The sequence below is a fragment of the Dermochelys coriacea genome, chromosome 9, assembly GCF_009764565.3.
Source record: "Dermochelys coriacea isolate rDerCor1 chromosome 9, rDerCor1.pri.v4, whole genome shotgun sequence".
NCBI lineage: Eukaryota > Metazoa > Chordata > Testudines > Dermochelyidae > Dermochelys > Dermochelys coriacea.
In genome coordinates, this window is record NC_050076.1 from 86,800,469 (window position 1) to 86,814,515 (window position 14,047).

At 42.4% G+C, this 14,047-nt stretch overlaps 1 protein-coding gene across 3 annotated transcripts in view; it reads left to right on the forward strand.

The window, feature by feature from the left end:
- Positions 1–14,047, forward strand: part of COL4A6 (collagen type IV alpha 6 chain) — a 195,168-nt gene that overhangs the window by 138,235 nt on the left and 42,886 nt on the right. For all 3 annotated transcript variants that reach the window (XM_043492142.1, XM_038417032.2, XM_043492141.1), the window contains exons 12-20: positions 16–57; positions 1,288–1,380; positions 3,128–3,181; positions 6,096–6,155; positions 8,657–8,701; positions 9,978–10,031; positions 11,027–11,096; positions 11,890–12,000; positions 13,163–13,312. In XM_043492142.1, coding sequence (XP_043348077.1) covers positions 16–57; positions 1,288–1,380; positions 3,128–3,181; positions 6,096–6,155; positions 8,657–8,701; positions 9,978–10,031; positions 11,027–11,096; positions 11,890–12,000; positions 13,163–13,312 — 679 coding nt within the window. The remainder of the gene's footprint in view (positions 1–15; positions 58–1,287; positions 1,381–3,127; positions 3,182–6,095; positions 6,156–8,656; positions 8,702–9,977; positions 10,032–11,026; positions 11,097–11,889; positions 12,001–13,162; positions 13,313–14,047) is intronic.

Sequence of the window (14,047 nt, forward strand, 5' to 3'; positions counted from 1 at the left end):
CTGTTTTTTCCTCAGGGTAACATGGGATTAGGTTTCCAAGGAGAGAAAGGTGCAAAGGTAAGTGGAACTGATTCACTTCTGTAGAGAACTACAAAAATAGTTATCCATAATCTTACACATGCCCACTAGAAATATCCCCTTCAGACATGAGTCCTCAGCTCTGGCATTGAGAAGCTCACTACGCATTGTTATTTGACACTGTGTTGGTAGTTCTCAGAAGGGAGATAAACAAACAGGAGGTGATTTCCCAAGAAGAATTTCTACTAGGACACTTACTACCATGGTCAAGAATTCAATCCAGATATATTTAGAAGACAAAATGGAGTCTGAGTAGGAGGAGAGCTAAGATTGCAAAGGGAATGGGGTTAGAGTTTGGGAGGCAATCCTCACAGCTGGAAAGGCAGTGCTGGATAGAGAAGAGAATGAGAGAAAATTCTTCAATGCCCTGACCCTGCATGATGCTGAGTATCTCCTGTAAGGAAGGACTCCACTGGGAGATGATGGCCCTCAGCACCTGTCAGATCTTTATCCTTCTTTCCATTCCATTTCTTAGCAAGCTCTCCTGTTAAATTAAACCCACTTAGCTTGGTGAATATAATGGGTTATATTCTGGACTGACATAAACTCTGTACAGGCCCATTGTCCTCATTGGATATACCTGGCATGCACTCAAGTGCCAATCTAGACCTGCTAGAGCCTCACAGGGTGAGATTTTTCAAAAGTGCCCAGCATTGGCCTGACTCTGCTCCCATTGTGGCTAGTGGTAAAATCCCTATTTACCTCAATGAGACCAGAGTCAGGCCAACACTAAGTGCTCTTGAAAATCCCACTCTGCCTGGTTGTTGGGAAGTGTGGGGAGTGATTACGTGATTGGAAATACACTCCTGTACTTCTGGAAGTGACTTCTCCTCACATCGTCTGCTTCATGATGTTTTGTGTTTGTTACATCCCAGTCTTTCTAGTTGCCTTGCCTTTCTGTATTTCATTTTCATCTCTTTTGTATCTGGCTTCAAGGTCTTTCCTGTGTATTTTTCTGTTTTTTCTATCACTTGGCCTTTCTTTTACTTACATGCTTTTTTACGTCACATTACTTTAATACAACGCATTTTGTTCTTGTTAATTTGCAGTCTGACCTTTTGGGTTTCATGGCTAAGCATCCACATCAGCTTTAGTACCTTATCTTGTGCATGCAAGGCCTGAGTTGAGTGGCTTTCAGTGAATCATGGGCTATGCACCTTAGATCTCAGAAGTTCTGCTTCCATTAATATCTTCCCCAATTGTCAACAGGGAGATGTCGGGCTACCTGGCCCTGCAGGTCCCCCACCATCCACTGGGATACTAGAGTTCATGGGATTTCCAAAAGGGAAACCAGGAGCAAAGGTTTGTAAACACAACTCTACTGGAAACAATGCTGAATTGTTGCTTTCCTTGATGCTAAGGCTGAGTGAAGCAGCTAGACAATCCTGGGGCTATTCACATCCTGCATGGATTGGTTCCTGATGGTGTATGCAGACTGAACCCTGTGACTTGGTTTGTGAGAGGATAAGAAATGAACTAGTCCCTACAGATTCACTTGGAGGGTCAAAATAGGGCAGCGAGGGGGGAACATTTCTCTCTTCTTCCCACACATGTGGGTTTTCTCTCTCACTTCAGCCATTTCCAATCCCAGCAAGCCTTGGGGATCCTGAAGAAAAATTCTTCAAACGGAAATAATTCTCTGTGTAAAGGAATACCTTTTCATCAAAATAAGAAACAGCCATTTTCCAAACACTGGGCCTGATTTGTTGCTCATTAAAGTGAATGAAGATACGCCCGGTGACTTCAGTCGACATGGGTGCAGGCCCAGCTTTGGCAATATTTGTCAAATCTTTTTCAGTAATTGGCTACATTTGCTCAGAGTTGAGACACCTGTTGTGGGAAACATACTATTTAATTTCTGTTCCCTTGGGAAGAGCAAAGATTAGCAACTTGTCTTGCCCTCCTGTGATTGTTTTGGATTGTAAAACATGGGTTGTTTGCCTGGAGTAAAAATAAAATTTGGTGATTATATCTCAGGGGTTTTTTTTGTTTTAAAGCCACTCATTACACAGTTCAAGCTAGCTGTGCTGTACGATTCTGCAGCTGTATGAATGGTAAACTGAGCTAGGATCTAGTTTTTTCAGGTGAAGAAGGACTGATCAATACTTTTCTGCACTACTTTTTAAACTGCCTTAAATCCTTTTGAACTGAAATCTCCTGATGCTTGGCTTAGTTCATTATAGTGGATGAGAGAATCCAAGCCCCCGAGAAAGAGGAATCTTAAGCCTACCTAAATTTTATAAAGCTAAAAAAATGAATGCACAAAATAAAGAGCTATAGCTCATTTCTGCTGGATCTGTGAACTGTGAAACCACATTAGCCCAAGCAGAAAACCTAATCCTTTTAGGTTAAATAAATAAGGAAGAGTGAAGCTGTAGCTCTTTTGTTGTTGTTATGCTGCACGTTGGTCAAAATAAACAGATTCATGTGCTTGATTCTCCTATCCCAGCCAATTATTGAGATATCTATTTAGCTCATCAGTATTTCTACAAATATAATAAGGATCTGGGGTAAATCCTGCAGTCCTTACTCCAGCTAAACTTCCAAGGACTGAGTGAGAGCTGCCATTTTTGGGCCCTGGATGTCTCATTTGGGGCCTGATTCTGATCTCACTTCTAACTGTATGTCAGGAGAAACTCGCCGTACTCGGTGTGAGTATGCTGGTGTGAGCTCAGACCCAGGCTTCCTGTTGGATTTCTCTGTCCCACTGTCTGTAGTGTGATGGTAAGTATAATTGTAAAGATGTGTGTTTGTAAGGCTTGATCCTGCCCAAGCTGATTACCTCCCAGGAGGTGCTGAGCACACTCAACTGCTATCAACTTCCATGATAAATGAGGGTGCTGAGCACTTTGCAGCATTGGCTGTTTGGCTTCGAGTTTCCCTTCCAGCTATGGGCCTCCATCTTATAAAATCATTTGACTGAGGGTGTACTGGGTGACTGTAAAAGGTCCATCTCAATATGCACTTTCAGGGAGCAGGACAAGCCTCTTTTTTTCACCTCATCCCTTTTATGACTCACTCACAGTGTCTCTCCTTTCCTTGTTGGCAGGGTGAACCAGGCCCTAAAGGATTCCCTGGGATTAGAGGATTACTTGGCCCTATGGTAAGGCTGTTTTTTTAAAAATATTCAGTGTTAATAGGTGCTGGATGCCTCAATGCATTTGAAAATCCCACTGGATGCTGATTTGTACCTTTAGGCCCCTCCAAGCCTTTGAAAATCTGCTGTAAGGCCTGCGGGTTTTGTCCCTCAAGTGGAAATGTATCTGGGGGCTCTTTCTTACACAGATATTGAGACAGTGGTGCTGCTGTGCAACAGATATTACAGTCACTGAAATGCTTTAATTTTGTACACTCGATCTGCAGTTTGCAGAGACGCTGAAGATAAAGTCATCACAACCCTTCATATGGCCACTAGATGGCACCATCACCATCTCATCACTACCTTCTTTGCTGTTGCAATACCCTAAAAACGCTCTTCCCCCCCCAATGCTACTTACACATAGATTTTCTTTATTTAGTTTTAAAGTTACAGTGCATCGAGCTTTAATACTCAGTCACTCAGTGCTGTGTAACAGCCCCACTGTCATGCATGAAGAATAACAACAGCTTTCCTCTTTATCAGGCGGTTGAGAGGTTGTTTACCCCAGCCTCAGCCTTTTGTAAACACAGTCTCTTTTTAGTAAAAATTTAAAGGACAAATATTTTGTGAAGTTTCTGAAGCAGAGGGTAAATTGTTTACAGATCGCTTCAATATACATCGATAGAATGGTGTGTAAAGAAAATTTGTACTTCAGGCAACTGTTATTCTGAACAGAGTGTTTTTATTAGGCTTCTTAGACACAGGGCTTAAATTCAGCTGGAGCCATCCAGAGCGGAGTTTTGGTAAATATTTTCAAACCCGCGGGTGCCTCAGCGCACCCCATGGGGCAGAAGCCCTGAGACCCCCTGCCCCACAGCTGTTGCCCAGAGCTCCGAATGGGGAAGGGTGTGGGGGGCTCCAGAAAATAATCTCTGAGAATTTAAGCCCTGCTTGGACATATTCCATTCCTCTAGTTAAGGGAGAGCTTGTGTGTGTGTGTGTGTGTGTGTGTGTGTGTGTGTGTACCTCGAGTAGTCCTGTCTGAGTCAATGGGACTGCTCCTGTGTGTAAATTAAAGCATATGGGAAAGCATCTGCAGGATTGAAGCCTAAGAAGTTCTTAGCCACTGCAACTCTCACTGAAATCAAGGCTTGGCACATACCTGGATTTGATCCCTATTGGGTTTTTTTTTCTTTTGGGGTGGGGGGGGGGAAGAAGAGAAGGGGAGTCCTTAAAGCTGTTTTCAAATGTTGAATGTGAAACTGCTGTGTCGGTTTTCTTTTCCACTGTAAAATGACAAAGGGGCTCTCTGATTCCTGTACTGAACTGTTATGTGTCAAATTTCAACCAGCTTTTTACATCTAAGAAATAGATTTGAATCTACTTTTTTTTAATGGTGAATGTGATACCAAATTGCAGTCAGAAGGTTCTGCTGTTATAGTTTATAGAGTTGACTTTTTTCTATTAAGAGAGGCAGTATAGTCCAGTGCATAGTTTGCTAGATTGGGAGTTTGGAGACAAATTCAGTTCCCAACTTTGCCACTGATTTGTGTGATTTTGTGATCTTTAAATTCTCTTTGCCTTAGTCTCCTCATCTTCCTCCTCCTCCTCCTCACCCATAATTAGAGTTAATGATATTTACCCAGGTTCCTAAAGTGCGTTGAGATTCACAAAGTAGAAGTGCTGGGTAAATATCAAGTAACGTTATGATTCATTAAGTTATTGTATTGCTTTAACTTCTGTTCATGGAATTATTGATGCAGTATCACTGCAAACTTCTTCTCCTTGAGTGAGTCAGTGGGCAGCATTTAACATGGCACTCAGATGATTGCTAATGATCTCTCCTGGCACAGGACTCAGGGAGAAGAAGATTCACCATGGACTCACAGTGCTTCCATTGTCCCTTAAGGTTATAAGTAGAACTGGTCTGAAAAACTTCAACAGAACAGTTCTCCGTTGGAGAATGCAGTTTTGTTTAAATGCTTCCTGGAATTGTGTCGATTTACCTGAAATTCTATTTTGTGGGGGAGAGTTCTGACAATCTCAAAACATCCTGCTTCAACATTTAAAAAACAAAATATTTCGTTTTTTCCCCTCTCTCTGTTTCAGAGTGTATTTCTGTTGTTAAAAATATCAAAATATTGTGATTGATCCAAAATTAAGCAATTTTGCAGAGAATTTTGACATTTTTTTTAGGTTTTGTTCCTAAATGGAAAAATAATCAAATTTCAAGATATCTAAATCCTCCTGTGACAGAGTTCTGGGCAACAGCTGCTGAGCCAGCCCTCTGGTCCCTGAAACTCTAATTAATTATTTCAGAGCAAACCTCATTAAGAAGAACTAATTGATGGTCTGAAGAGAACTCAGAGACTAATTAGACCATGAGACAGATCATACAAAAGGCACAGGAAGGAAGTACGATGGGAGGAAGCAGAGAGTGGGGGAGAGCGATTATTCTTCCTTGCTTGCCTCTGGAGCTGAGGGCTCCCTAGGTCAATAGGTATAAGACTGTCTAGTGTACAAAGGTTGGGGGAAACTATTGTAAATAAATTGCACAGTGTGTTTTACCAGAAAAAGGTCTCTGAGCTGTTTGTGGACTTGAGAAGAGGCAGGAGCGAGAAGGGCCCTACTACATCTCCACAAAATGGAATTTCTGTTTTCCATCCAGGTCTAACTATAAGGGAAGGGGTCCTAGGTGGCAGCAGGAAAACACATGACTCTCTCTCAAGCAGGGTGCTTGCACATACTGTCAGCGGTCTGTGAGGAAGGTTTTTTTTTTTTCTGGGGCTAGGAGGCCCAGTAGAGTGTCAACCCAACCTTGCTTCTCTTGTGTATGTTTGCAGAGAGTTGATACATTCACCTCACCTTGGGTCCACACGGCATTTGTCTCCAGATAGATCTGGGCGTTAACATATGTGACTTTGGCTTTTTCCCACAGGGCTTTCCGGGTATCGGAGAAAAAGGAGAAAAGGGGATCCCTGGCTTACCAGGTGGCAGGGTAGGTAACTTTACTGTGGCCTTAAAACCCTGTTCTTGACAAGAGAGATACCGACTGGAATTTTCAACTTGTTTGTAAAGTGTCTTTATTTGTATTATCATAGTGCCTGGGAGCCGTAGTCCTGGACCAGGCCCCCACTGTACAAGGCACTTTGCAAACACAGAACAAAAAGCTGGTACCTGTTCCAAAGAGCTTACAATCTAAGTGTCAGACACAAGACAACAGATGGGTACAGACAGATAGGTCAGGGGGTTCAAGAAAACAGTGAGACAATATTGGTCAGTCTAATAAGTAGCAGTCACCAATAGCCTAACATGTTTTTCCACAAGTGTCACACAGCAAAGGAGAATTTGGAGGAGGATGGTGAGGTAGGTATTGTGGGTGTTACGAGGCACACCTCCCAAACATGGGAGAAAGCACGAAGATACTTGTTTGAAAACGTAACAGATGAACAATGGAGGCTGGTGACACAGGCTGATCAAAGACAAGAGTTGATATGTAAACAGCAAATGAGAGATGGTTGGTAGGGTGGGGATAGGCTATGAAGAGCCTTGGAAGTGAGAAGTAGCTTATGCTAGATGTGGCAAAGAAGGGGGTCCAGTGGAGGGATGCAAAGAGAGGGATGGCATGGCACAGGTGACAGGCCGGTAAAATTATCTTTGCAGCAGCATTTCAAACGGACATGAGCAGATACTGCTACTTGGCCATTCTTATTCTGTAGTCCTGCCTGTTTTCAACTCATTGCAAATCCCATTCCCCTACTTTGCATATCTGCTCATTTATACTTCCAAATGTACATTCAGCTTGACTCTTGAGAACATGCTCAATCCTCACAAATTCCATCACCAGAGCTTTCATCCATGCTGTAGTCATTCTGGGACCGTAACTACGGCAGTCTCCTCCTTGGCCTTACAAATGACAGACCTTTGAGATCAATTCACAAGCAGAAGAAAAGGGCAACTGATATTCACAATGAACAGCTCTGTGACATCCAGTGCTGAGCACCTTCTGTGGGGTTTTGCATCCTCTGTTTCAATGGAAGTTAGTAAGAGTTGAAGGGACTCTGCTGGCAGGATAAGGTCCTTTGGGTTCCTTTTCTCATCTGGTCAAGTTTTGGTGCCTTTGCTCCATAGATGTGACCACAACAGTAGCTCCAAACATAAGAAATATCATGAGAAAGAAAAATCAACATGCCTCCTTTCTCTTTGATTTTAAATTTTAACAATCCCACATTCCTGTTTTCACCAATACCCATTGTTTTTCTTCTCCTAAGAACATAAGCACCAACACACTGTATATTGTAGTCCCTCTCATACAGGACCCTTTACTCGCTAGCCTTCTTTTGTGCATGCATTGATATTTGAACCCATAGGTTTTTTGCACCTGCAGTTTAGGTCACTTGGATTTGCACGCTGCCATGGATTTAAAAACTGGCTAACGATAGGTCTCAAAATCTAATCTCTGCATATTAGTCTGTTGGAGATGTGGTTAGCCCCTGGCCAAGGCACAAACTTAACTCTTCTGGGGTAGCAAGAGTCCAAACTAATAAGTTCCAACAAACAAAAGGTTCTTCTGCCTTTTGGGGCTTCTGTTTAGCCTGCTCTCTGGGCCCTGTTCCCAGCACCTTTCTGGGATACCTTTAAGAGTCTTTCAGGCTCTGGTATAGAGCACTTGGCCCCCCAGGCTGGTTCCCCTGGTGTACCATTCTCAGACCCTGGCTCAGAGCCTTCCACAAGAGCCTGTCCTTTCCCCATGGTTCCTCTCCACATGGCCCTCCTTACTCCCACTCTCTCAGGCTGGGAAGCAGCTAATTAATTAACACAGGTGTGGTTGGCTTTCTCTCCCCTTAAAGGGGCTAATCACCTGTGACCGTGTCCCTTAGTCTGAGAAGTGCTGTTGGTTTGAGAATATATATATCAAACATGGTATCTGCCAAGAGGACCTGCCCACTCCCCATCAGGTGACAGTCACACAGCTATCCTTCAGACTGCCATGAACAGCCTGCAGAGATGTGCTTTTCACGTACAACATGAAGACCAAAAGGATTCTGCTGCTTTTTGTTCTTCAAAAGTTTGAAATTATTTTTCAAGATAAAAATGACCCATCTCTTAGTTTTATAATGTGAAAATCGACACCAAGGGTTCAGTAAGTTGAGAAACCAGGACTGATTTTGTTTATAAGCACTTCAGCTGTGCTAAATATGACAACAGTTACACTGATGAGACAACTTTTGGCCTTTATACGATTGAATTCTTCTAGAAATGGCTTTTGATACTCAAGTTATTTAGGATGAAATTCTGACCCTATTAAAGCCAATGGTAGTTTTCCATTAACTTCAGTGGGGCCAGGCTTTCACCTTTAGATGTTAAGTTCTGAGGAGCAGGATTCACATATTTGTGAGTGTTCATATAATACCTAGCAAATTGTGACCTAAACATGATTGTGACTTTTGAGTATGAAAGAAAGATAAAAGTTAAATAACACGTATTTTTCTGTTTTAGGGATTTCTGGGATTGGATGGATCTGATGGGTTTCCAGGGAGAAAGGTACCAGACTTGTTTAGTTTTGGAAATACTTTTAACGTCTCAAGAAGTCATCTGAGCACCTAGATTCTTCTCCTATTATCCCATCCCCTGTCCTCCTTAATGGGCTCCATGTCAATTTCCCTTTCTGGGACATTGAGAGTTGGCCAGAAGAATGTCTAAAAACCAATGTAAGATTTTCTCTCCCTAACCATTTTCCCCACCAGAGGCTTAGAAAGTAAACACAACAGAGATTTGAAACTGTACACTCCCTCCCAGTGTAACCAACGCTCTCACTTTTCCTCTGTCAGGGCCATCCGTCACAGAGTGTCCTGCACACTGGTGCAAATGGTCAGTGCATTAAGTATCTGAAAGGCTGTGAAGGCCTTGGCACCCTCAGTTATACCAGTGCAATATGGTCACAGAACAGCTATCAGAGCCATTTTTCACCGGCTTATATGCAGGCATTGAACACTAAGATGTTGGCAGGTCCTTGGGGGTGCGGAGGGGAAGGTTGGATCCTCACTCCTTTCTTGTCTAGCCCTGTTTTCACGGTTACTGCATGTGAGAGTATTTCCCATTATACTTTAAAGTGAATGGTCATGAGTCTTGAGAAGCGGGATTCTGAAACGTGCTGTTTATGAGCTGGTCTGTGGCTATCCAGGAATTCAGGATCACAGGCTGGGATAGAACCCAATAGACTTTTCTCTATGAGAATGCCCTTTAAATGCCACCACAGCTTGGCTTGTGACCTACATTGGAGCATGTTTGATAGTCATTCCAGTAAAGGGCAGTAGGGAATTTTGGTGGCTCTGTATCAGGAGCAGAGTCCTCTGAACCATACACAGTATTACCATACACTACTGGGAAATGGATAGTCAGTGAGATAAGATTTTAAACTTACCTGGTTTAATGTAAGTGACTTGGGGGGAGAAGAGGAGGCAGGAGAGAGAAATTACATACTGGGCACGGTTTGCCAAATGTCCCTCACCAACGGTCACAGAAATTCTGTCAGAGCCCTGAGGATGACATCCTGATTTTCCCTACATTCCACCCCATCACCGCCCCCACCCTTCTAGCTGAGTAGGCCAAGAAAAGTGTCTTTTTGGAACTATGGGTTTCTCAGTAAGAGGGCCATTGAGACAGTGCCACTGCAAGCTTTTTCTTCCCATGGGCCAATCTGCAGGACAAGATACTGGGATTAAGATTCAAACACAGGTATTGGAGAGCACTAAAACGAGTCCTACATGGGCCCTCCCTTCTTGTTTCATAAGATAATGTTGTTGTGTTTGTTTTACAGGGTCAGTTTGGTCTCCCTGGTTTTCCTGGGCTGGATGGAATGCAAGGAATGAAGGTAACTTCTCCAATGGCAACATTAAAGCACTGCTCCTATTACAGAATTTGTCATTACTCCAGTAAAATCTCTTTCTTTCTTCTGTATCATTGTGATGTTTTCTTTAATGTCACTTCTCCATCTGTTTCATTGTCAGGGTACTAAATTGGTGGTTATGGTTTTCTGGTGAACCCTCATATTTTAATTGCCTTATCTGAGTTGTCCTGATAATACTACGTTTTGTGTGTGATAGCTGTATGCTTCCTAGCTGAAGAGAAATGGGAGTACAGTCCCTTCCATATCCTTCAATCTACCCCAGTGAATCTTCACTATACAAGGAGTAGAGATACTGGTCTACTCTCAGAGCACTATTGCTGGAAGAGACAACAAAACAACATTTCATCAGCAGATGAACCATCAACCATCAGGGCATTAGTGATGAGATGCAGGGTGACATTGCCAACTCTTGCTTATTTTAATTGGGTGAAGTCACGTATGGCTGGAGGCTGGCATGCTGCACAAAGTTACTAAACTTCAGGGCTGAAGGAACTGTAGATCATGATGGTTATGGGTGATTTAGACATGCATGTATTAATAACAACTCACCTGGGCTTTTACCAAGGGGTTGTACAGAACAGGGTGAGCAGGGATGATGAACCTGACATTGGTCCATATGTTGGTTTGATAAATGATGTTGTGTGAACATGGTACAAGGATGCCAGTGCTCTCTCTAGAGCTAGCAAAATGCAGTCAAGTAAGGGATAAAAGCACCTTTCTGTGGACAGCCATTAGTTTCATCATACAAGTGGTGTATAGGTCATGAATGCAGAGATCATTAGGAAGAACAGAAGAGCAAAGGGAATAATTCATTAAAACAAGGAATCCTTGTTACATCAAGGAACTACTATTAACTTTGCCACCAAAGCAGATCCTTGCATAATAACAGGCACTCTTTCTTCCCTGCTTTCTGATCTTTAAAGAACTTGAAAACAATATGAATCTGTTTAAATTTACAGGGTGAATTAGGTGAAATGGGTCCTCCAGGCCCTCTTATTTCTCTCGATAGAGAAGATGGACTCGTCTCAGGTAACTCCTTAGATTTTGTTTTGCAAAGTAATTTTAAATGCACCTGTTTTAATCCACTCCGAGTTATGTGCTTCTTATTCTTTTATGTTAATACAAATTTTCTTATCAACTCACCAGCACTGTTCAGTGGGCCAAATTCATCCCTGTTGTAATTACATTGACTTAGTGGTATTACTAGAGGGATAAATTTGGCCGAGTGTGTGCAGCCTTAGAGTTTGCCATATATCTGCAACTCTCCCAATTAAATGCAATGCTATGTGAATACAGGCGGAGTGATGTGTTTAGAGCATCAGTGATTGACTGTGTTAGCATGGTCCTGTGTATCTGGAGCTCAGAAAAATATATACCACCCCTAGGGCTTATTTCAGTGTAGTAATGCTATTAAGAGAAAACTCCCCCTTTTCTCTCTTGCAAATAAATAAGCTGAATGCTCTTTAGTATTCTCACTCACTTGCTGTTGCTGGATATTACTGAGGAGCATAGTGTAGTAAATTCCAGGGCTGAATTAGGCATGGGGGAGAACAACGTCTGCAGCTCCATTGGTGAGGGCAGAAATAACACGGGCTAGCTTCTGGATATAGTGCTTTGGGGCATAAGATGATCACTGCCTGGGGACAGGGAGAAATTTCTGCCTGTGTTATTGTATTGGGTGAATAGGTATATTAAAAAGGGGCCTGCACCTTTTGCTAGCACAAAGCAATGGCCAGTGTGGGAGACGGGGGAGCGGACTAGATGTACTCTCTCTGCAGGGTCATTCTTAAATTTTTCTCCTTTTAATATTTTTGTTCAATAGGTTTGCCAGGAGATCCCGGGATTCCAGGGACTCCAGGCCCTCGAGGAGATGAAGGGATTGTTGGTTTACCAGGCCTTCCTGGCACCCCAGGTCTCTCAGCTCTTGTTCGAGGTAAAACATCTGCTAATATGAGTTCAGAGTAAGCTGTTAACATGCTGTTTGTCCACATGTTTGTAGCTGTCTTTGCTTGTTTATTGACACAATGAATTGATCAGCTGTTGATTCGCTTATTAATGAAGGTGCTGAAATCCCCACTTCAGGCATTGCAGCATGCATAACTTCACTTAAGCAGCCTTGATGATACACTCTGCCAAGCGCAATAGCTAGAATATTGTAATCTGTGTGAGGAATATTATTTTATATGAAAACAATTTAATTCAGAGATGGAGACAGATAACCTGGGAGAACCAATATCTAGCCTTTTTCTCATTTGCCATGCAAGACACGCAGGGTTTTATTTGATGCCCTGGGAGGTCATTGACATTGACTTAAGCGGGAGCAGGATCAAGCCCATAGCAATTAGGGCATATCTTAATGCATTTGTTGTGAATATGCAACACAGCTGTGTTCATGGCCTTTCTGTGTTTGTGAGTTCCCTGGCGAATGAGTTTGCTGGCAGTTTTGTTCACAGAAATGGAGAACTCTAAATAAATACTAGAAAATCTGTTAAAAATGACTTTTGAGTGTAAGTACTCATCCTGGAAACCGAAGCTAAGAGATGGATGAGCTAATCATGGTACCGAAACAATCTGGTGTGTCCAGTCAAAAGTAATCAATATAACCTGAATTTCACACATTGAACACTTGCCCTCAAATGATCAGATTGAGAATTATTTGTCAAATTATTTTGCTCCATGGACAATTTGCAAAAAGGAAAAAAAAATCTATATTTGTCAAATTATCCGCTATCCATTATTCACTCAGTAACAGTAATATAGCTTTTATATTGTGCTTCACATTTTCAGAATCAATCACTAGCTTGCTTAATTATTTATGCTCCACTAACCAAAGGGATTTAATTGAGGCTCTGCACTAATGCAGTATTTTCGCTGGCCTAGGCAACTGCCTTTTATAATAGTAAAAAAAAAAATGTGACTCTCAAAGATGGCTCTTTGTTAATAGTCTTCTCTTTATGTGCAATGATAAGACTTCCTGCATGAACATAATATCAGCCCACTGTGCAATGGTAATCTTCATAAAATGAAAAATACCTGGATCCACATGCTGCTGGAGAGTTGGCTAACTACATATTATATGCCTGTGTTCTCTTTAGGGGCACCAGGTCTCGTGGGATTTCCAGGTATTCCAGGTATTACCGGTGAACCAGGAGACCAAGGGAGAGCAACAATTGGATTACCAGGCACTCCAGGCATAGATGGTTTACCGGGTATGCCAGGACCTCCAGGACTGCCAGGTCCATCACGTATGTACATTTCTTAGACCTGCTTTTGTACAGGATTGAAATATAAACAGACAGAATAATATTCTGGGGTGCTTTCTCTCTCTCTCTCTCTCTATGTATGTATGTGTATATATATATATATATAAAATGTATATTTTTTACCATTGAAAAATATGCATCTGTCTATATTAAGTACTTATATATGGCCCCTCATGAGCACTATATGTGAGTGCTCACAATCTGTAATGTATTTATCCTCATAACACCCTGGGAGGTAGGGAAGTGCTATTATGCCCATTTTACAGGTGAGGAACTGAGACAGAGAGAGACTAAGTAACTTGCCCATGGTCATGCTGGAAATCTGTGCCAGAGCGAGGAATTGAATCTGGGATTCCCAAATCCTAGGCTAGCGCTCTAATCACTGGCCCAAGAAACAGAAGGAGTGGGGTATCAAACCTGGGGCCTCATACATGCAAGGCATGTGCTCTAGCACTAAGCTACATGCCTCAGTTACATGAAGAGCACATACTCTAGCATTGATCTACATTCCCCATGTACAGTAAAACACCAGCTCTGTCTACTCATTTTGGATTATTTCATTGACTAATGAGCAATCATCAGACTAACCAGGATGGGCAGGGATGGTGTCCCTAGCTTTTGTTTGCCAGAAGCTGGGAATGGACAACAGGGGATGGATCACTTGATGATTACCTATTCTGTTCATTCCCTATGGGGTACCTGGCATTGGCCACTGTC